The sequence below is a fragment of the Arvicola amphibius genome, chromosome 13 (genome assembly GCF_903992535.2).
Source record: "Arvicola amphibius chromosome 13, mArvAmp1.2, whole genome shotgun sequence".
Classification (NCBI taxonomy): Eukaryota; Metazoa; Chordata; class Mammalia; order Rodentia; family Cricetidae; genus Arvicola; species Arvicola amphibius.
The window spans coordinates 3,641,706-3,665,024 of record NC_052059.1 but is presented as its reverse complement, the minus strand read 5'-3'; the positions used below and the strand labels follow the sequence as shown (position 1 = coordinate 3,665,024).

Below are 23,319 nucleotides of genomic sequence, written 5' to 3'. Positions count from 1 at the left end.
CACGCCAGGGCCCCCACTAGGCAGCCTCTGTGGACTGATAAAGAGGCAGTATCCTCCCAGTCTCCTCCTGCCTGAGCCCCTGCAGCCAAGCCCCATCCCTTAAGCCGTCCTTGCCTTTACCAGCTGAGAGAAGAGACTCTTCCTGTGCTTCCTGGGCCTCTTCAAGCCCTGGAATTCACGCATCCGTGACTTCTAACAACAATGAAAAGGAAGAGCTCATGAATTGTTGACGGGATCACAACTATCAAGGACATGCTTGAGAGTTTTATAAATTAGCCTATTGCTTTTTATCCTTGATGACTAATTTTTAAACCTCGGTTTTGACTTGATGATGTTTTATTACTGTTGGTGCTTTTACCCAATCAGAACAATCTTACTGATTTTATTGAAGCAGAAGTTGGTGTGAGTCTTTAGTGAATAATGCCATCTTATGTCTCATGGCACTGTAATTGTTTAATTAGGGACAACAAAGACTTTTAATATTCCCTTATCATTATCCCTCAGTAGGCATCAAATTATTAAATATTGGCCCTGTTTGAATTTTTCTTATTTTTAAAGTTTCTGCTTGAATTGCTCACTGGAGACTCATATAAAAGATAATTTAGAGAATTATGGCTTGGGATTAGACAGAATTTCCAAGAATTTGAGACATGTCCCTCAATATCCTTTTGCCACTCTGTAACTATACATTTATTAGAACTGGCATTCTCAACAGTGACCGTTATAAAATCAAAACATCAGTAACTCCGAAAAGCAGCAAAAATGCTCTGCATCCTGCAATGTCATCGGCCAAGCGTTAGCTCTCTGTAAAAATAAACAAGCCATCTATCTCATTAGTATGCAAATTCACTTTCATCCTCCCTAAATCCTAAAACTAAATGCCTACCAGAGAATAATTTTAAGTTAACTTTTTATGACTTACGATATGTTTGTTTGATCTGTAGTCTCACTTTACCATTCAAACACACACCTTCCCCCCCCCCCCCACCACACACACACACAACCAGGGCCCTAAAGGGAGCCCAGTGTTCCAGGAAGTCAGCTACTTGGGGACTGCAGGTGATAAATAGCTGACCTCCTCCAGGTACCTTGTGCTTTCAAAAGGAGATAACAGACCCTACAGTTTCACAGACAGCTATCTCGCCCATGCTGAACCTAGTGAAACCCCCTTCTCCCCTCCCCTTCACTACAGAACCCTCTGCTTGAAGCTTGGTGTTCTCTTGAGCTCCGGTCATTGTTTTGGGTCCTGTGCCCTCGTCACAGAGTTACCAGGTCATCTGAAGTCCCATCTTCTATTTCTTCCTATAAACTTAATTCTTCCATACTCTGACACCTTGCGAGTTTCAGAAGGCTCAGTACAGGGCAGCTGTCTGCAGCATCATGGCTTGGCTTGCTCCACCCTGCACAGGACAGCGGCTTCTCCTAGGTTACTCCCAAGATGACTGCAAGCATCAAAGAATGGGATGACTTGGCACAAGCAGCAGTGACAATCAGTGGGTTTTTGAAATAAAAGACACACTAATTTTTTGTATTATTTATTTTTGACTATGGAGTGGACTACCAGGAAGCGTGTGTAAGGCCAAAAGTCAACTTATGGTAGTCAATTCCTCCAGCAGAACCACACCTACTCCAAGGAGACCACATCTCCATTAGTGCCACTCCCCCCAGGGGACATTTTCTTTCAAATCACCCAAGGGTCATTAAATGTGAGCAGAAAATTGTGCCTCCAATAATAAAAGATGTGTCTACATGTGTACTATAGTTTAGATTTTAAAGTATTCTTAATATAGGTATAGAAAATAACAGCAAGAAAATTATTACAACCACATTTAACTAGAAAATACACAACGGGAAACGAACCTATGATGTATAAGTTCTCAATATAGTTTCTCTACTGTTACCTGAGGTTTTTTTTCCTAAAATATTTACCTCTAACTTGTTACTCCTCAGTTTCATTTTGCTGTTGAGACTTTTCTATAACAAGGTACAAAAGGCATTCTAAGGGAAACATTTTAAATGAAATTATTTATGCAAAAAGATTGTCTTTATATTTCCTAGCCTATTGAAATGTTTCTTTTCAATCTGATTCTTTTTATTTTTACATAATGCATATCAGAGCAGCTACCAGGAATAATAATCACAAGCAGCTTTCTCTGCCTGTCTTCATTTGGTCTACTCTTCCACTTTCTATGTTGTGGGAGTTTGAGTCCTTTTCTATTCAAGGCCCTCGAGTTCACTGCTTCTTCCAAGAATTCTCTTATGACACCCACATATAAATCACTGCTTTGAATAATGCCTCATCCGAAATGCAGCCTCACACTCTTCTTTGCCTTCTAAATATTTTTGAGTATGTATATACATTGTGTGTAGGTGCATGTGTCTGTAAGTTCATGTGCACATGTGTGCACACACACACATGTGGAGACCACAGGCAACAGGAATGTTGTTTCTCAGACAATTTCACCATTCCCTCCACTGATTTTCTCCAGGCAAAATCACTCTGTGGACTGGAATTCATCAAGTAGTGTAGGCTATGTGGCCAACGTGTAGGGGAATGTGTTACAGTAGTGTTGCAGGGATATCCCGACTTGTTGGAAAGCCAGGATATACTTAGAGCGGCAATAGGCTAGCCCTGGAGGGGTAGAGCAGCAATAGGACAGCTCTGGGTAGGGTAGAGCCACGATAAGATGAGACTGGAGCTGCAATAGGACAGTCTAGCCCTGGAAGAAAGGTGTCCTGACTATCGGGAAGCCAGGCTACCTGAAGCTGGGGTGTGGTGGGAGATGGTCTCCCTGCATGATATAGGGATCCTGCTCTTCTCAAAGAGCCGCTACAGCTGAGTTCTGCTCTGTTCCCTTACCAGAGCATCCTAGCAGAGCAATCTGATTCTTCTCTGGCCCAAGATGTTTCTTCTGCTAACACTCTGCTAGGGGAAGCCCCCTGCAGAAATGTAGCAACCTCCTCTGGCTCTGGTGAAAAGCTGTCATTGCAGTCCCCCCATCCACCCACCCCTAGCCTTGCTCTGCCCCGCCTTAAGGAGCATCCTAGCCAGATTGGGGGAATGAAGGTTATTACCCAAGATTCTTTTGAGAAAGAGATTTATTTGGGAAGGAAGAATCCAGGAGAGTGGCTGCCTCTGTCTGGGAGAGATTAATTGGGGCTCTTAACAGAAGGGGTGGAGAGGCTTATATAGAGTTTCTTAGGGGCAGAGTTTTCCTAGGAAGAAGGGAATGGTTAGTTCTTCCCTGCTCAGGGATTGCTCAGTTTAGCTGGACAGGGGCAGAGATGACTCTGACTTCATAGCCAAACTGTGTTTCTTTCACTGGTTCTTTTTAGCTTTTTGACTCTAATCCTAGAACCAGGGGATATTTCTTCCACTGGTTCTGATTCTAGAGACAAAGTGTGTTTCTTTGATACTAGTTACAGAGCCAGGGCACATGTCTTTAGTTCTGAGTTCAGGGATAAAGATGTTTCTTTCCTGGCTCAGGCCTCAAATACAGGATGTGTTTCTTTCTCTGATTCTGAGTTCAGAGTCAGGGTGCTCAGTGATTGGTTGGTTTCCTGTGTTGATGGAGCAGTGGGGCTGCGTCCCGCCACCCGGCTAGCTTTACCCAAAATAATTACTGTGAAGAGACACCATAACCACAGCAACTCTCGTAAAAGAAAGCATTTGATTGGGGTTGGCTTACAGTTCAGAGGTTTAATTCATTATTGTCACGGCAGGAAGCGTGGTGGCAGACGTGGTGCTGGAGAGGGAGCTTAGAGTTCTACATCTGGATTCACAGGCAGGAGGGAGAGACACTGGGCCTGGCTGGAGCATCTGTAACCTCAAAGGCCACCCTCAGTGACACTCTTCCTCCAGTAAGGCCATGCCTCCTCTGACAAGGCCACACAGCTTATAGTGCCACTCTCTGTGAGCCTATGGAGGCCATTTTCAGTCAAACCACCACAGAACCTAAGTCCTTTTGCTCTGTATGCTGAGCAGATGTCCAACCACTGAGCCATATTAACTCTTTTTAATCTTCGCTTAAGAACAGACCCTCACGAAGTTTCGCAGGCTGGCCTTGAACTGACCATGCAGCCTATGCGGCCTACAGTTTTGATCACTTTTATGTCAGAAATCCTGGGATTAGTCAAGGAACATGACATAGGGGCAAGCACACAGGACGCTGTCCTCAACCACACAATCTGGAGTGAATCTGCATGTTTAAGGAGAAGCTGCTTTAGCGTGTCAGATTTTTTCTTTGTTTCCCCTATCTTGATGAGCATCCTGCTTTTGTTGCTTTCGTCCTCCCTAGTGACTCATCCAAGCGGCCTCTTCCTTCAGAACAGGGCTCCATATTAACACTCCTTAATCATGGACTAACCGCTCTCCCTTCTCCATTTTTTTAAATACAATTTTAAATATTTATTTATTTATTATGTATACAATATTCTGTGTGTATGTCTGTAGACCAGAAGAGGACACAAGACCTCATTACAGATGGTTGTGAGCTACCATGTGGGTGCCAGGAATTGAACTCAGGTCCTTTGGAAGAGCAGGCAATGCTCTTAACCACTGAGCCATCTCTTCAGCCCCCCATTTTTCTTGACCTCTATAAATACATGTATAAATTACACATACCATTATCAGGCCCTAGAAACTATTACTGCAAGTTTAATACTTTATATGTTATAGCACATTTTATTGTTTATTTATATTGTCTTAAGCACCCCTTCTAATCTGATGTTCTCTTATTTGAATTAATCACAGCTATTATAAATGTAACTGATAGTATGTTTATATTTCCTGCTAGACTAAAGCTCGTTTGGTCAACTGTTTATCCCTAGAATATAGAAAAATATAGCAAATGCCCAATTCATATAATACCATTTCACTGTTCGGAGAATGTTTACAAGAAGAGAATTCCCTCCAACACTTGCTGCTTCCTAAGCACCTCTCGCTGGTGTCACAGACAAGGTGCCTGCTTGCTTGTTCCTGGATCCCAGACACCCCCAGCCTGGTGGTCTTCCTGTACTGACGAGAACAGAGCCAGGTATCTTATTCTGGATAAGCACAGGAGGCAGACCCTCTGCTGTTAAAGGCCAGTCAGTCCCGCCTGACTCCCCCCGCCCCCCAGCTTCTTTGGCAATGGTGGAGGGAGACTGCTGGCGTGTTCGTGTATGACACTGAAGCTGTGTCTCTCAGAACCTTGAGCTCTTGAGCTTCGCCCGGCTTTTTCTTCTCTCCTGTATCCATCAAGCCTTCTCTCTCAGAAACCATCTCCTCAAAGTTGCCTTCTTGACATTTTTTTTCACCCAGTACATTTCTTTCATGGACTCATGGCACACGGTGTCTGCGGTCCAGCTTTTTCATTTCAGAAGGACCACAGTATGTTAGCACTTCATAGGACAATGTTTATTTTACCCCTCCTTTTTCTACACTTCATGCCTGTAGATTTGTCTCAACTGCGGGAGTAGCCCCAGGTCTACAGGTTCCCCCTTCCCTCCCAGGGCTACAGGTTCCACGTTCCCTCCCAGGGCTACAGGTTCCCCGTTCCCTCCCAGAGCTACAGGTTCCCCGTTCCCTCCCAGGCCTACAGGTTCCCCTGTTCCCTCCCAGGTCTACAAGGTTCCCCTGTTCCCTCCATCATCTCCAGCAGCATGGCCAGAAGCTCAGTGCCCTTCCATGTTCTTCAGGTCCTCCCCGTTATGATTCACGAGACAACCAGGCTTTCCAGAAGGGAACAAAAGGCAGGACCTAACGACCCAGACGTGCCAGTTAAGTCACAAATGTCCATTGCAAACTTGTTCCTGTTAGATTCTGTGCACATTTGCTTCCTGCTGAACTCACAAAGTCAGAAAATGTGGTGCATTTCCTATTTCATTCCACCCTTTCCAACATTTTTTACAGAAATAAAGGAGCTGGGTTTCCATGGTAACACAAGTGTGACAGTTGAGGGTGTCTGGATGTAGGTGAGCTATCTCCCTTCAGATCCAGTGGGGAGAAGAGAAATTAAGTTTTCGTTTTTTTCTTTTTTATTTTTTCTCCCAGCAACACACGTCTGAAGCCAAAGGAACCCTGCGGTGCCAGTGTTCAGTCCTAGGTCTCCACTGCCAAGCAGGTTTACCCTTCTGAGGCAGAACAGAATTTCCTCTCAGCACGTTTTCTTTTGTCTGTTCCACAAACACATAGATGAAGACTTAAGCTTTTGAAACTGCTGTTGCAATAGGGCTTACATGGGCGTAGAAGGGAGTGTGATCACGATCAGGGTACTGGAGGGTTGAACTAAGGCCTGCTGCCCTGCACGCCAAACACATGTCCTCCCAAGAGTCCTTTTCTCAGCCCCTTTAAGTCTTGCTGTGTAGTGATATTTCATTTGTATTTTTAATAAATAAAGCTTGCCTGAAGATCAGAGTGCAGAGCTAAGCCACTAGAGACCAGAGAGTGGTGGCACACACCTTTGATCCCAGGACTCAGAAGACAGAGGCAGACGGATCTCTGTTAGTTCAAGGCCACCCTGGGCTACATGAAATGGATCCAGTCTATAAGAGAAACAGAGCTCACACAAAGGTCACCCCAACACTGTGGATCCCAGGCCTTTAATCCCAGCACTAGGGAGGTGGAGACAGGATGAGATGGCTGGGCAGAGAGAGGAATATAAGGTAGGAGGAGACAGAAGCTCACTGTAGTCCGAGGATGCAGTCTGAGGACAGGATCCCCCTTTTGGTCTGAGGATTCGTTAGCGGCAGAAGGTCTCTCTAGCCACTGGCTGCACTGCTTCTCTGATCCTTCAGCTGTCATTCCCTAATATCTGATTCTGGATTTTATTATTAAGAACAATTAGAATTCATGCTACATTAGTGTGTAAATAAGCCCTTATTAAGTTTCCCATCCTGGCCTTGAACTTGCCACATAGCCTAGGCAAGCCTTGGATTTTTGAACCTTTGCTTTTGGAAATCCTAGTAACTGGGATTAGAGCTATGCACTGCTATACTCCACCCTGACACCCTTCCTATTATAGCGATCCACCTTTCAACCAGAGTTCCACACGCCATCACAAGTCGGGACCGTGTCCCCATTCACCCGTAATAGGTAAGAAAACTGAGGCCCATCAGTATGGGATGCAAATGAACCGCAACTACATCACAGTTTATGTTCTTTACACATGATCAAAACAAACTGCCGGGGAGATCGGCCCGAGAAGTGTCTCTTCCCAGCCATGCTAGGTGATGGGACTAGGCCTCCACTCCAGACTTTGATCATCTTTTATTGTATTTACCTTAATTCATAGCCTCACAACTCTGGAGGGAATCAGGAATCAGAAAGAGACTCGCTTAAGGTTATCTCCTGGATCCCAAATCCTAATATAAGTCCATGCCCCACATCACTGGCCCAGTGTAAATTTTCAGCTCCACCACATAGCACGGTACTGGATGGACAGACTCCGTGATAGCTACTTTCTTTCAGTTGCCCACTAGGCTGGATTAAAGAGCGCCTAAGGCATACTGAGGCACACTTTTGGGCATGTCCGTGAGAGCTCTTTCTCAGAGGATTAACTGAGGGCAGGGAAGGCCAACCTTCACTGTATTTGCCACTGTCTTACTAGCTGGGGAACTGGTCTGATTAAAAAGGGAAAGAGGCTTGAGATCCAGGACTCCACTCTCTGCTTCCAGACCTTCAGAGACAGAAGTAAGTGGCCTCCACTCCGGCCGCAGGAGGCCATTCCAACCATGACAAGACTCTATCGCGTGAGCCATGAGTGAAAATAAGTTCTTCCTCTTTTAAGTTGCTTTGGTCAAGTATTGGTCACAGCAGTGAGAAAAGCAACCAACACAGGCTGTTACATCCACAAAGAAAATGTGACGCTTCTTGGCTCTAGTTAATCTCCAATACACCTGGAAATGTTAGCATCCAAACACACACCTTTCCTCAGAAGACCATAGCTGCTACTGAGCTGAAGTAATCCCAAGCAACATGCCAATCTTACAGAAAACTAGGCTTCTAAAATCCAGCCAGAGCGTCCTGAAACATCGCTGTCAAAGTCATCAGACACAAAGCACCTGGGCACACTCCCTCAATTTTAGTCATTTCTGTACATGACTAGCTTAAAATGAGGAGACCCTCTTCAGTTTCAACTCCCATAGAACATCCTGATGCTTCCTCAGAATGTCTCTTCACTGCCTTATTCTCTGGCTAAGATTGAACTTCTTAAATCTTCATAGTACATGACTGAGAAGTAATGACCGACCTAACCAGGCAGAAATAATGACTGAGCTGCATCAGCAACCCACTGTATTCGTGCATCAACCCAGTTCAAAAGCTGTAGAGGACAGTGTTCTGTACTGAGATAGGCTTGTTTTCTGATTCATTCCCCTTCACAATAACCATGTGCCTAACATTTACAATATATTGGGTCTTTCAAGGAATCTAGAAATAACTGGTATCTAGGAGGCTGTGCAGGCTAAATCCAAATGCGGCATTTCACATAACGGATCTGAGCATCTGCAGGTTTTTGGTTTCGGAGGTGTCCTGGAACCAAGCACCATGGTTGTGAAGGAAGGAGGGGGAGACAGTAGTTTACATTCTCAACTTGACAGAACACTTGCTCTAAATTGTTTTAAATGAACATTTGTAGTTAAACTGGAGCTAGGTAATTCAAGCATACGGAATCCTTTTTAAATGTTCAGAAACAACACGCAGCCGGGGACTCCTATATTAGAATACATATTTGTACTCTGACAAGTGACGGGAAAGATGGCAAACAAATGCTTGGCTGTTAGAGGAACTCAGACCCATAGCCACTCTACAGTGACCTTGTGGGAAATCGGAGCGGTGGAAAGGTACACCGAGCTCTGACAGAAACATGAAAATATAGCATTCTCAAGAAATGCGAGGTAGTCATGGCCAGGGGTCGTCATTTCATGGACATAGTTTAATGAAGATAAATGCAAAGTCCAGTTATTGCAGGTTGAAGGGTGTAACTTCTCAGACATCGCGGCTATGGCTGGAGGGTGTGACGGAGATTCGGGGACCAGAGGCACGCTGTTTGAAAACCGAGGGAGAAAACACATCTTTTCAGGAGGCACCTATGGTGGACCACAGCAAATGATGCTCGCTGGACGCCTCCCGAGGGACGGGAAAACTTCTCACCCTCAAGACAAAAGTCCCCGTCCTCTCGAATCTGCCCACGATCCAGCCCGCATCCTGGGCTACATCCATGCCCATCTCCAGGCAGAATGCCACGGAGGCGACGTTAAGACACAATCCATCCCCTACGCTGCCAAAGCAGCCCGCCGCTTTGCCAGGCTCGCCTGCCCTGCCCGCCCCGCCCCCGCAGCTGGCATGGCCTCCATTCCCCAGACTTGCCGGGCGACGCACCGGCAGAGTTTTGATTGGCTCGGCCTAGCCTCCGTCATTCCTCCACTGACCTGCGATTGGGTGATAGAGCGTGCGCAAGCGCAAACGCCCAGACCCGCCGTGCTCCGGGAAGGGGGCGTTGGCTCCGTCTAGGACTGGGTTCTCTCCCGATTGGCTATCGAGACGAGACGCCTTTTGATTGGTCAGGAGTGGAGCCCAGTGTCCAGGAACGTGGCCTGATTGGCCACGGCGAAGCCAAGCTTCGGCGGAGACGGTCCCTCAGGCTGTTGCCGAGGTGTCCTGAGGTCTCCTGACCATGACTGGCGGATCCGCGATCCAGGTTTTCCAGGCGCCCTCGGCTGCCTGTCAAGGTGTGGGAGGAGCTAGGCTTAGGGCGAACCCTGAGGGGGCGTGGCTAGAGGAGAGTGTGGGTGGGGCCCTGCTACGTCATCGGGCGTCGACCGGGTCTGAGCGTGGCCCGGGCGCCGTCGCGGCCGGACACCGGGCTTCGGTTTGCTTCTGTACCTTTGGCGGTGGCCTCTCACGTCATCACGTTTAACGGGACAAAGCTAACGCTCTGCCGGCCGCCGGCCCGTCGTGGTGTCCCCAAGCACGGTGTCCCCACGGCCCCTCTCCTGTCACCTGAGCGTGGGAGTCCGACGTCACCGCCTGGGGCGGGGACAAGAGCGCGCAGGCGCAGCGCGAGGGCCTGCGGGGCTGGGTGTTGCCAGGCGTCTACGGAACCAGCTTCGTACAGCGCCGCACGGCTCCGGAGCGCGCGGCCGGTCGCTAGGCGACGGCGACAGAGGCGTGGCTTGGCCTAGGTCCCGCCCCATCCGCCTGGCCCCGCCCCTGTCAGCGCTGCGACTCCGGCTCGGGCGCGCGCTCCAGCGCCCGGGAAGCGGCGGCGGCGGCGGCCGCGGCTGGAGCTGGGCGTGGAGGCGCGAGGGGCGGGGCGGGGCGAGCGGCACTGCGGGCCCGTGTCTCGGGCGGCTCCGGCTCGGGCTCGCGCTCCACTCCGTCGCTGCCGGCGCCCTCGGGGCTGTCTCGCCGCCCGGCTCGGCCCGCTCTCTCCCAGGGCCGCGACTCGCTGAGCTGCCGCCCCGCCGCCGCCGCCGGTGTCCAGGGCGCTGGCGCGGCCGTGAGCCGGCGTGTCCGCCTGGGCGGCGGGGCCGCGGGGTCCGGGCGCGGCGCGCGGGCGCAGGTCTATGTCGCGGGCGGCGGCGGCGGCGGCGGCCGCGCAGGGACGATGCGCGAGTACAAAGTGGTGGTGCTGGGCTCGGGCGGGGTAGGCAAATCCGCCCTGACCGTGCAGTTCGTGACCGGCACCTTCATCGAGAAATACGACCCCACCATCGAGGACTTCTACCGCAAGGAGATCGAGGTGGACTCGTCGCCGTCGGTGCTGGAGATCCTGGACACGGCGGGCACCGAGCAGTTCGCGTCCATGCGGGACCTGTACATCAAGAACGGCCAGGGCTTCATCCTCGTCTACAGCCTGGTCAACCAGCAGAGCTTCCAGGACATCAAGCCCATGCGGGACCAGATCATCCGCGTGAAGCGGTGAGCAGAGCGGGGCGCGCGGGGGCTCGGAGGCTGCGGCGATCCCCGGCCCCGGCCCGCCCGGGCTGCACCACCTCCTCCTGGGGCTCAGCTTTGCGGGCTTTGTTTCACAACTAAAATTGGGCATCCCGTTCAACACCAGCTCAGCCCCTTTGTCTCTAGGATGTTGGTAGCGCTCGTTTCGTACCCGGGAGAAAACAAAGTTTCAAACTTGCAAGGAGAGGAGGGATGAGTAGGTGGGCGCGAGGGAAAGGGGAGCTAAGTGTAGGCGCGCCTGTGCAGAGCAAGCGAGCGCGCGCTCAAATCCACCCTTCGGAGGTTTGACAGCCAAAACTTGCACACTGGTATTCTGTGACTGTCAATACGAGTTAGGAGGGCCTTTCTCATCGCGGAAAAGAGGAAATGTTGCCAAGAGGTTGGCAGAAATGAATTAGTGCAACACTTTAAAGACACATTGTTGAATAATTTGAAGATCTCACAATATTCAGCAGGTTTGGAATATAGAAGCACGCTTTTGACATTTACATAGAAAGCACTCAGCCCCCCCCCCCCACCCCATAAAAATCTACCCTCTTTCCCTGCTCAAGGAAGGAAGCTATTCTTGGAAACCAAACAGAAGTTTGGTGTAAGCTGTGGCTCCTGTGGCAGGGGGAATTGAGGCAAATAGGCGTTTCCTGATGGAAACTGTTCAAAGAATGCATTTTGGATGTGGCTGGTGGGACAAATGCTTCAGTATTTTTGGTTTTGTTTTATTTCTCTCAAGTCGATGCGGTTTATCTTCCCCTTAACTTTCAAGTACTGGAAACCTAACATGTTATGGCAGAGTTTTGGCAACATTTTCCAGTTCTTAGCTGATAATTTTCTTTTCTGACCCTTTTAGACTAATACTACTGGTACCCTTTCAGGGCCCTTGTAGTTGTAGTTCATCTGACGTCACTGTGGAAAGTTTAATAGACACAGTTACATTATCAGTTAGGGTGTGCTCGTTTCAGAGCCCAGAGCAGGTCACTCACAAATTCATTACAAAGGACATGCTCCTCCTCACCCCCTCCCAGCCGCTTGAGTGTGCTTGTCCATAGCCATTCTAAAAGTGTCTACCTTCTTGTGTTAAATTCCAGATTAGAGACCAGCGGACATTTTTATGATCTCTTTCCAAAGCTGGTAACTCTTGCAGCTTTAACTGCTCTAGTCTTATTTTTTTTTTAGAAAGTTGTTTTCCACACATGTGTGCGCACACGTGGGTGCATCAATGCATGTTCTCGAAGTTGTTCCACACATATGTGTGCACACGTGTGGCTGCATCAATGCATGTTCTCGAAGTTGTTCCACACACGTGTGCACATGTGTGGGTGCATCAATGCATGTTCTCGAAGTTGTTCACAGATACAGATAATGATCTGAGCACTGCAGCTGTCCGGCCTCCACGCCTCAGTCCATCCTCACACATCTGCGCAGGAGTGACTTGAACCCAGGAGCCTGCCGAAACACTGGGTGGGATGACCGGCGTCAGTTATAATAATGGGCTGATTTGATTGAAGCAGTCGGTTGGCACTCAGGACAGTAGGCTAGGCTTCTGCTCACTCGGACTCACTGGTCTCAACTTTGTTGTAAGAAGACCATTGTGGAACTGAACTAGAGTTGAGTGGCATTTTCCACTGGGATAGAGAGTCGTGTCATGAGAACCTCTTGGGACTCCTTTCTTTCTTTCTTTCTTTCTTTCTTTCTTTCTTTCTTTCTTTCTTTCTTCTCCTCCTCCTCCTCTTCTTTCTTCCTCCTCCTCCTCCTCCTCCTCCTCCTCCTTCTCTTTTTGGAGACAGGGTCTCTCTGTGTTGACTTGGCTATCCTGGAATTCGCCATGTAGAACAGTCTATCCTCGAAGTTACAGAGATTCTCCTGCCTCTGCCAGTGGAGAACTGAGACTAAAATGCCCACCTAGGGCTTGGGCACCTACTTCTAAGTCCTTCCTTCTGTACTTCACCCTAAGTTCATCATTTACCTGTGGGTCCATGGCATCTTACCAGCTCAAGGCTAACAGAGAGGGTGAACTGCAGGCTGTTTGATTACGTTTCCGTAGAGAAGGCATTCTTAAATGCTAGGTAGGCGGTGCCTTACAAGATAGTAAAACACGCTTTTCAAAAGAAGTGGGTTTTCTACTCTTTGGGGGGCAGTTTTAACTAACCAGTTGCTCTAGGAAGCATTCAGTAATCCATGTCTCCCTTGCTCATTGTGTGTCATCTGTCTACTTTACATATTTCATACAGCAGTTTGGGGCATCACTTAAAGGGCCATAATGCAGAGATTCGATACCTGACCTATGACCAGTCACTGATAAAGAGGATTCTTAAGATCTCTTTGAATCCTTATAGCCTCTTCTATACAGGTCTGTCTCTCAGCTTGGCGTCTGCTGGCCTCTCCAACCTCCAGTGTGCGTGCTAGGGCCACACTGTTGGAGAGAAGGTGTGGACCACGTGGACAAGTAGAAAATTTGTGGTAGCTGATGTTTAAAATGAGCATAAAGAAGTAGTAATTTAATAGTACATTTCTTTAACCAACTAAATATAAGCTAATGTCATTTCATATTAAAATAATCAGATATTTTACTTTGCTGCCTTAGAAAACTGTTGGGACTAACCACTGTTCTGTGAACAGGCAGTGCTTATTTGTTCCCAGCCTTCTGGTCCCAAATAATTACACAGAAACTATGTTAATTACAACACTGCTTGGCCTAGTAGCTCAGGCTTCTTATTAACTAACTCTTACACCTTAAATTCATCAATTTCTATGAACCGATATATCACCATGAGGCTACCGGTAAGACTCTGGCGGCATCTTTCTTCTTCGGCAGCTACATGGCGTCTCTTTGACTTTGCCTGCTCTCTATATCTCTTTCAGCCTGGCTAGATTCTGCCCTGCCATAGGCCAAAACAGCTTTATCCATTAACCAATAAAGGTAACACATACACAGAAGGACCTCCCACATTACTGTTCAAGTGCATAGTGCCATAGGCTACTGTATTGGGCTGCACAGTCTTAGGGACATATGCTTTAGGGAAGGGCTTGCTGATGTTATAGGCCTGTTTCCTTTTCTGTGAAATGGAAAATAGCATGTACCCCTCAGAGTCACTACGCTGACATGATGCCACATGTGTGAAGGTCACTGGGGTGACCTGATGCGACGTGTGTGAAGGTGCCCAGGACATGTGTGTCTTCACTAGGGTGACCTGACGCCACGTGTGAAGGTGCCCAGCACATGTGTGTCTCCACATCACTAGGGTGACCTGACGCCACGTGTGAAGGTGCCCAGCACATGTGTGTCTCCACATCACTAGAGTGACCTGACGCCACGTGTGAAGGTGCCCAGCACATGTGTGTCTCCACATCACTAGAGTGACCTGACGCCACGTGTGAAGGTGCCCAGTATGACCCTCAGGACACAGACATTACTAAGAGTTCTTGCTGTCATTCTCTTAGCCGCTCTAACTTCCGTTAGTTTTACCCCTGATTTGTCATTGCAGTTTGGGAGGAAATACCTCGTATTTGTAATCCCAGTTTGAAATAACCAGACTGAAGAGCAATGTAAATTAGTCACGGGGAGATATTCTGTTGGTTTTGTAAACTGTTTTCCCCTGTGGGAGACAAGAGGATGAACCTGTAACTGGTTTCATATGGAGCGTGGCAGCAGAGGAGCGATACCTTCTGGACTATTTTGTTTTTAAAATTAAAATTTCCTTCAGCGTCATATATGTGTACATACATGCATACTTATATGTGCATTCATGTAGAAGCCAGAGTTGACATGTGTCTGGTTCATTTGCTCTATGCCTCATTTCTTGTTACAAGAATGTTTTTATTATTACATATATATGTGTGTGGAGGTCACTACGACTTGTGCAGCAGGCACCTTTCCCCACAGAGCCATTGTCTTACCGTTCTGTTGCCATGAAGACACCATGACCACGGCAACTCATATAAAAGAAAACATTTAACTGGAAACTTAACGTTTCCAAGGCTTACTCCGTGTCATCATCGTGGGGAGTGTGGCGGCAGGCAGGACACCAGCGAAGTAGCTGAGAGCTGTATCCTCATCCACAGGCACACAGGGGCACCTGCAGCTGGCGTGGGCTTGTGAAGCCTCAGAGCCCAGTGACACACTTGCCCTAACAAGCCCCGCCTTGTAATCCTTTCAAATAGTCCCACTCCCTAGTGACTAAGCATTCAGGTACAGAAGCCTATAGGGCCATTCTTTTTAAAACCACCACAGCCATCTACCTTTAAAAATGATGTAGTTATCTTTATTTTATGTGTATGAGTGTTGGTCAACAAATACGTACGTGTGCCACGGAGGTCAGAGGCCGTTGGGCCTCCAGGGAACTGTAGTTAGGCGTAGTTTTAAGCGGCCATGTTGGTGCTGGGAACCAAACTCAGTTTTTCTGCTGGAGCCGCAAGTGTTCTCCTGTGAGCCCTTTCTCCTTCTGCCTTCTCAAGTACTAGTTTAAGGGGGTTCTGGGTTCTGCGCTCAGGTTCTAATGCTTAGATGGCAAACGCTTTACCAAATGAGCCTTCTCTATAGTGCCCATGGTCTCTTCATTGTACACACACACACACACAGACACACACACACACGCCACAGGGCTTCTTCTCAAACGAAGCGAACCTCTGAAAATTGCCTTCATGTGTAAGTCGTGCTTTCTTCTTCCTCCTCCTCCTCCTCCTCTTTTTTGAGTTTGGATCAGAAAACAAAGAGTAGTAAGCACATATATTTTAATAAACCAGAGTTCTTAGTGGTTAATTTCCTGTTTGTATGTGCTCCAGGGCTGGTTGTGGTCCTGACTTGAAGTATCTCGGGATGCACATCATAGGCTGTAGCCCCCAGACTCCGAGCCTGACCTGCACGTCCAAGCACGCTCTGGTCCCTCCGTGGCTGTGCAGACACCCGCTCCACCAGTGTGTCCACTTTTAGTTGCTCAGAACGCTCTTTCTCTTTCCGGGTTTTCCTTCTGCCCTAGAACCTGTTCAGCTTTCGACAGAGTCCATTTCTACTCATTCTTTCACCCCCTCAGCCTAGAGAAGCCCCTCTCCTCTTACCCAGCTGAATGGCTTGCTGTCCGGTTTTCTCACGTAGACCAACCCCACCAAGGCAGCCTGCAGCCTCTGTTCTTCCCTTTGTTTCGTACCTCTCATGAGCATTTGCTGCGGGATGACTCGTAAGCCTCTTCGCAGAGCTCTGAGCCCAGGTGGCTAGCACAACCACACGCGTACGGGAACAGTAAAAATACGGTGGAAGAGGAAGCTTCAAAAGAAAAGTGTTTGGACTCAGTTTCCCCGGGCACTTTGGTGTTTCCAGTCGATTTGTAAGAGTGTTTCAAGTTAGGCCAGCAAGGAAGATGTCAGATGTCTGGTGAACTGTAAAGAATAGGGGGGTGTCTTCTGGATGGAAGAGGTAGCACGGGAGATGCGTGGAGTAGTTTCAGAATGTTAAAGAGACCTCACTGACCAAACTAGAAACATCCATGGATGTGTTGTGGGAGGTGAGGTTCCAGATGGTAAAACTTAATGCTGGAAGGTTCAGTCTGTGGACTTAAGCCTCTGCTGAAGAGCGGTAACCAGAACTTTGCAGAAGTAGTAATGGGGTGAGATGATCAGCATAATGGCCCTTCTGTTTTAAGGACGGCAGTTTTAACTAGTATAATATAGTATCTGTGTGGTGTATAAAGGTCGTGAGCTAGCACGGTGTCTGTCGGGATTGGATCCATCCAGTTGTAGGAGAGAGACAGGTCAGAAGCGCCCTTCACATCTGAACACGAGGGAATAAGATCAGTGTGGAATAGCTGGGGGTTTCAGCTGAGATGGTCTTCCTTAGAGCACTCCTGTGTCTAATAATGGGGATACTAGAAAAGGCCTTGAGGGTCAGATCTTGCACGATGTGAAAAGCTCTGCCTAGTTCAGGCTGAGATTAGGTGAAACCTACTGTGTGCAGCAGAAACGAATAGATGTGGCTGGAACAGAGATGAGAAATGCAAATAGTTATGGGCAGAGCTGGAGAGTCAGTCACATGGCGAACAGTGAAGACCGCATACATTGTGCTAGGCTATGGCCACCAGGTGTTCTAGATTGCGGACAAGGTGTTCGGCCCTTCTCAGAAGCCAGTGTTGAATCCAAAGCTAGGCTTGGAAGGTACAGGGCCTAATAGCTGTGAGCCACTTTTTAAAATTAATGACTCTGTGTCATAAAAAGTTGATGACAAATCTGACAGCCTAACATAGAACAAGGAATTTAAATATGGAGAAAGAGAGTAATAGGAAATGTTGATCCATTTAAACACAAAACTAAGAGACAAACACCGTAACAGTTGTGGTTATAAAATAGAATATTAGCATTGAAACCTTCAACAATATTTTATTCTGTACCCTAAGTACAGAATAAAAAGAGTTTTAGGTGCCTAATTCCTTATCTTTCTTTCATTCAAGGACTTAAGTAGTTAAAAACCTAAATATACTTTAAAAATAATCCGAAGAGAGCTTGCTCTTTGAAGATGAGTTTATTGCATGGACAGGTGTACACATCATCTTCTTTGGTGTTCCACACTGCAGTGGAACCGCCACCCAAGCCGTGGCCAGGCCTGTAAATCTCTTCATTCCTTTACCTCGAGCCATTGCCCAGGTGCTCCAAGGGTGCTTAAGGTGGATTTCCTTAGCAGATTCTTAGGTACCTGAGTTTTGTTAACAGTCTGTAGGACTCAACTCATTGCATAATGAAGGCTTTGTCTATGAGTTGCTTTCTGTGTTCCCAAGTTGGTTGGTTTGTGTTTCCTCTTGAGGGAGAAACTTGCTTTTGCTGCATTGTAAATGTTACATAATATTATTACGATACAATAGTTTTCTCTTGGCTATTCTAGGATTGGGATTTTTAAGCTTAATTAACATTAAGGAAGATCAGCACAGCCAATAGGAAGACCTGACAGCATTGGAGTCTTATTTGCTGATATTAATAGTGGTGAAAACCCTTGGATGGGTCAATGGCTGTGCACGGTTACACATGGCACGCTGAAGTGAAGTACAGTTCACATTTATGCATATTTCTAACAGGACTGTTGCATAAAACCGCGCACATTGTACTTGACTTGAGACTTCGTCAAGGATTTTCTCTCATGCACACTTTCCCTGTAGTCACTGTCTCCAGATTCTAGGGAGGCTCCTCGGGGCTGCTGTGGAATTTTGACTTTCCTCTTTAGCTGTTGTTCTCTATTCTTTTTTGGTTTTTTGTTTTGTTTTGAAGACAGAGTTCCTCTGTTCCTCTGTAGCTTTGGAGCCTGTCCTGGAACTCACTCTGTAGACCAGGCTGGCCTGGAACCCACAGAGATTTTACCTCTCCCTCCCAGTGCTAGGATTAACAGTATGTGCCACAATGCCTACCTTTTAATGGAAATTTCATAGTATGCAGAAAAAATATTAAAAGCATGTAAATAAAACATAAATATGCATGTAAAATTCAAAGAAATCAAAAATACCTGGAAAAGTCACTATAATTTTATAATAGTATATACTGGATACGAAACAGCTTAACTTTTTTTTTTTTTTTTTTTTTTTTTTTTTTTTTTTGGTTTTTTGAGACAGGGTTTCTCTGTGGCTTTGGAGCCTGCCCTGGAACTAGCTCTTGTAGACCAGGCTGGTCTCGAACTCACAGAGATCCGCCTGCCACTGCCTCCCGAGTGCTGGGATTAAAGGCATGCGCCACCATCGCCCAGGCACAGCTTAACGTTTTACTTTTTGTTTTGTTTTTGTTTTTTTTAGCTTTCCACTTTTAAAAAAAAAATGTAAATGTCTTTGGGAATAGTAGCCCTAATCCAACAACATCACCTTTATTCTACTTGTGTGAAAGCTGTAATAAAAACCAAACAGAGCCTGATTTTTTAAGTTAATTCTGTTGATCCCATGTACACTCCTTCTTCACCTCCCCTTCCCAAATGCACCCCCTCTCCTACACACCCAGCTTTGTGTCCTTTGAAAATGTGTTGCAGCTAAGCCATGCTGGCCAGGTGTTTCTGGGTGTGTGCGCCTTAGCTGGAGCAAGGCAGACTTAGAGCGGTGGTTCTCACCTTCAAGGCTGTGGCCCTCCAGTGCTCTTCCTCACGTTGTGATCCCAGCTATAAAACCATTTTCATCGCTACTTCATAACTGCAATATCGCTACTGTTAAGGATCGTAATGTGGCTATCTGACATTCGATACCTGTGAAAGGGTCGTTCTTCCCCCACAGGGCCGCAGCCCACAGGTTGAGAGCCGCTGGCTTGGAGCAAGCTGTCTCTCCCTCTCCAACAGCTAAGAGTGGCCAGTAGTTCAGTGGCCAGGGATGGCACTTTGTAGTCTCGTGTGGGATTCGGTCTGACCGCTTGTTTCAGCTTGCCCAGGTTCTGTCTCCACTCTGAGATCAGAGGTATAGCTGCTGAGCTCTGTCTAGATAATAAGGCTGTTTATAGTCATCTGCCACCTCTTGACCCTTTGGCTTCCTGCCTCCGCCTTCTGCAGTGATCCCTGAGGCTTGGGCTGATGGTGGTGATGGAATATATGCTCCCCTGAGAGCTGGGAATTCTCTAGTACTGTGTTCTCTGCACCTCAGGAGAGTGGAGGGGTGCGGTCTGTATGTCTAAAGCAGTAGGAAAAGGTTTAATCCTCACGTCAGTTAGCAGCATACCAGCAGGGTCTCCTGAGGGTCTATGGCCGGTCTCTCTGCGTGCCCAGTAGTGGTGCACGCTGTGGAATGGGACTTAAGTGCAATCAAACATCTTGCAGTGTTTGTGCTGTTATTGCTTCAGTGGGTGTGGCCTGTCAGGCCAGTCATTGCTGTAGCTCCCAGGGTTCATAGCTGAGTGTGACTGGTGACTATCTTTCTCCTCTGGCTGTGTTCACAGCTCCTTGCAGCATCATGAAGACTAGCCAAAGGCTTTATTTCACCATGACTGTAACTCAAGCGTGTGGTATCTTGCAGTTCCGTTATGGAGGAACCAAGAGCACTGGCAGTACCTTGTGAGGTTCCACGGCCTGTGAGACGTCACTGGCCGACAGCTAAAAGAAGTCACTCATTCCTGCCCTGGGCTTTTAATTATTTAGCCTCTGGTGTCTGGTGGGCATCATTGCCCCATAACAGAGTCCAGTTCTTAATAAATTTCTGTTTAAATTGAAGGTTGATAGTGGTATTGGAGGTGATGTTTTGAAGTATGTGAGGTAAAGTGAGGTCATGGGTATTGGAGTCAGTTATTAGCATGTTTTATTAAGGTCATGGCTGGAGAAGCCCTATCACATGTCAGCATTGGAAATTGGATGCAGCGAAATACTGAATGTTGGAATTGTATTTTTAATCACATGTTGCTGAAGAGTGTTTCTGAATATGGTGTTTAAAATAGGTTGCAGCTGGTTAAATAGGCAGGCTTAAATTATACAACCCTGTTGATGATGTCGAAACACAGTCACTGAATGGGGTAGGTAGGGTGTAGTTTGAGGGATTTGGCTTTTTTTTTTTTTGTTTGCGTTTTGGAGGGTGTTTTGTTTTTGTTGTTGTTTTTTCCTGTTTATGGTATATGTAAGATTTAAAGGCATACCCCAAACTGGCATTTTGATGAGAACTTCAATGACTTACAACTTTTATGTGTTTGAAACTCTTGTAGTAATGAGAACACCATATGGGAAGTCTCTTAGCCGTCCACTGGTTGCCTTCATGCTTTCTTACACAAGGCCCACCTCCACTTTCTGCTCTGACCAGTGCACAGACGCACAAGGACGGAGCCCTGCATGCCATTAAACTAGCCGTGTTGTTGGTGCCTGCTCTGTCCTTTTCTGCTCTGTTCTCCAAGTGCTCCCCATGACCTACTAGAGTGCTCTCACTGCACAGTGTGGAGACAACCGGCTCAGGTCACTTCACGCAGTAGACACTGGTGCTGTGAACCAGTTCTCCTCTCTGGTTCTCCCGGCTTCCTACATGGTGTGCTAGTTCAGAAGGTGAAGACAAAATACTTCCGGGTGTGAGCTGGATCACAGCTACAGGCAGAGGTAGTGCTGAGTAATGTAATCCTGTTCCTCCAGTAAGGAAAGCTTGCTCCTGCCGGTCTCAGCCTGAGGCCGAGCGAGGGATGCTGTTCAGGGCGAGCATCTTCCCTCTAGAATTTCATCTGAACCCAAAAGTGTTCCTAACCCTGAGCCTGGCGGCTCAGCAGAAGAGCCCCACACCTGACGTCATGATCTCATGTTCCTAACCCTGAGCCTGACGGCTCAGCAGAAGAGCCCCACACCTGACGTCATGATCTCATGTTCCTAACCCTGAGCCTGGCGGCTCAGCAGAAGAGCCCCACACCTGACGTCATGATCTCATGTTCCTAACCCTGAGCCTGACGGCTCAGCAGAAGAGCCCCACACCTGACGTCATGCTCTCATGACACCTGCGCTCAGATCATAGGTGCACTGCACATACTGTGCAAGCTGCATGTCTAAGATGTGTTGGAAACTTAATGAATTTCATGCTTAGATGTGGGTTGCATCCATGCAAACCTCCCAAAATCAACCATCTGAAGTGCGTCTGGTCCCTCGTGTTCAGTTCAGGACTATTCAGTTGGTACTTCACGTATTTGCTGAGACAGTTGGGAGGGCTGCTGTGTTGGTTCAGGGTGGTGTTGAGTCAGTAAATGGGTGAAGACGACCGTGGTTGTGGAGAACTTCCAGTCATTTAGTAAAACCACCCAGGAGGCACATTGTAAGCCTTTGCTTAACACGTTTAATGTAAGGGAGTTGTTCCTCATACTTTCTGTCACCTCAGAAGTTAATAATTCAGAGTGGAAATCCTGTATCATATTAATTATTCAATGCATATTAATATTTTCTACTTTACCAGATGTCTTTACGGCTAAGTGAAATATTAGTATATTCCCCTGTCAATCGCTATATCATTTTATTATAGATTCTGAATATGCTCATCTTCCAGTTTTCAATGAATGTTCAAAATAGTCTGTATACTTCTCAAATATGGAGTTTGATTGTGCATATTTATCCTGCCTTTCCGTCTGTGGAGACCGTGAGCTCCAGCCCCGGCTGGCTGTGCAGTCAGCTCTCTCTGCATCTCAGTCTCTTCATCTGCGTCATGGGGATGAGCAATAACTAAAGAAACAGTGAGCATAGATGTTTCTTTACACTACAGTCCCAGATTACCAATAAGAAAGGTTCGAGAAAAATCACGGAAAGAGGGAGTAAACCCAGGCCCTTCTAAGAGTGTGTGGTTTCTCAGGACTGGCTAGAAGTGACGTGGAGCTAATCCGAGCCACGGTTCCATCACCTGCTCCTCCTCTCTAGCCTCATGGGGCGTGTAATGAGACCTGTACCACAGACCTGTGCCACTTTGAATTCTGGGTCCTTGCCACCCCTGGTGACAAGGACTTCTTAGCTGAGAAGAAATTGTAATGGTTTTAAGTATACGTGTTTTAATTACAAAATGATACACAAAAAAGTAATCATTATAGAGTATTAGTATTTTTAAATAACATTTTTCATCTTGAGAAGTTGGAGATGATAGTAGACCTTTTCATAAATGCTGAAAGCCCTGCGTGCTTAAAGGTAACAACATTCTGTGGCTGGTTATATATAGTAAAGTGTTGACAGGTTTTTCTTAGTAAACCTGTTCCTGAAAAAGTTTTATCTGACTTTGTATAAAAATCATAACTGTCAACATCAAATAATATGGCTTAAGCCACCTCATTTGCATAGCATTGCCCTGGGCGTTATGCAGAAGAAATGAAGGGTGCTATCTTTAGCCGGTGTGCCAGAATGCACTGTCAGTGAGTATAGATTGACAGTTCTAACGTATACAGACTACAGACTTTAAAACAGCTTGATTTTTAACTTTCAGAATATCTCCCACCAGCAACATTGCTTTATCAGGCCACCTTTCTTGGGGAATCTTTCACTCGTTCTAAGTCATTAAAATCAGAAAGCTATCTATAGGAATAATAACAGTTACATATTTACATTGGTCAGTGCCCTAGTCCTCTGGGGCTGCTATAGCCTGGGTAATTTGTAAATAATAGAAATGCATTGCTCACAGTTCTGGAGGGTAGAAAATCCAGAATCAAGATACCAGAAGACCCGGTATCTCCTGAGGGCCTGTTCGTAGAGGCCTCCTCTCTCTGCATCTCCGTGAAATTGGAAGAGAAAAACTGAGCCCCCTTGACCGCTTTCTAAGGGTGCTTAAGGGTCTCTTTCACGGGGTAGCCAATCACCCGTCAAAGTCACTATGTCTTAGTTCTGTCACACTGGGGATGAAGTTCAACCTGTAAGTTGTGGGAAAGCTCAACATTCAGAGCACAATGGGTGGATGTTCAGAATGTTTTTATCTCCTCTATCCAGATTATAATTTCCCTCTCTCCCTAGTAACCCGTGT

At 47.0% G+C, this 23,319-nt stretch overlaps 1 protein-coding gene across 1 annotated transcript in view; it reads left to right on the top strand.

Moving 5' to 3' along the window:
• Window positions 1–10,531: 10,531 nt before the first annotated feature.
• The window catches only part of Rap2a (RAP2A, member of RAS oncogene family), a 29,454-nt gene continuing 16,666 nt past the window's right edge, over window positions 10,532–23,319 (top strand). Inside the window, exon 1 of the mRNA XM_038310037.1 lies at window positions 10,532–10,903. Coding sequence (XP_038165965.1) covers window positions 10,590–10,903 — 314 coding nt within the window. The 5' untranslated portion in view covers window positions 10,532–10,589. The remainder of the gene's footprint in view (window positions 10,904–23,319) is intronic.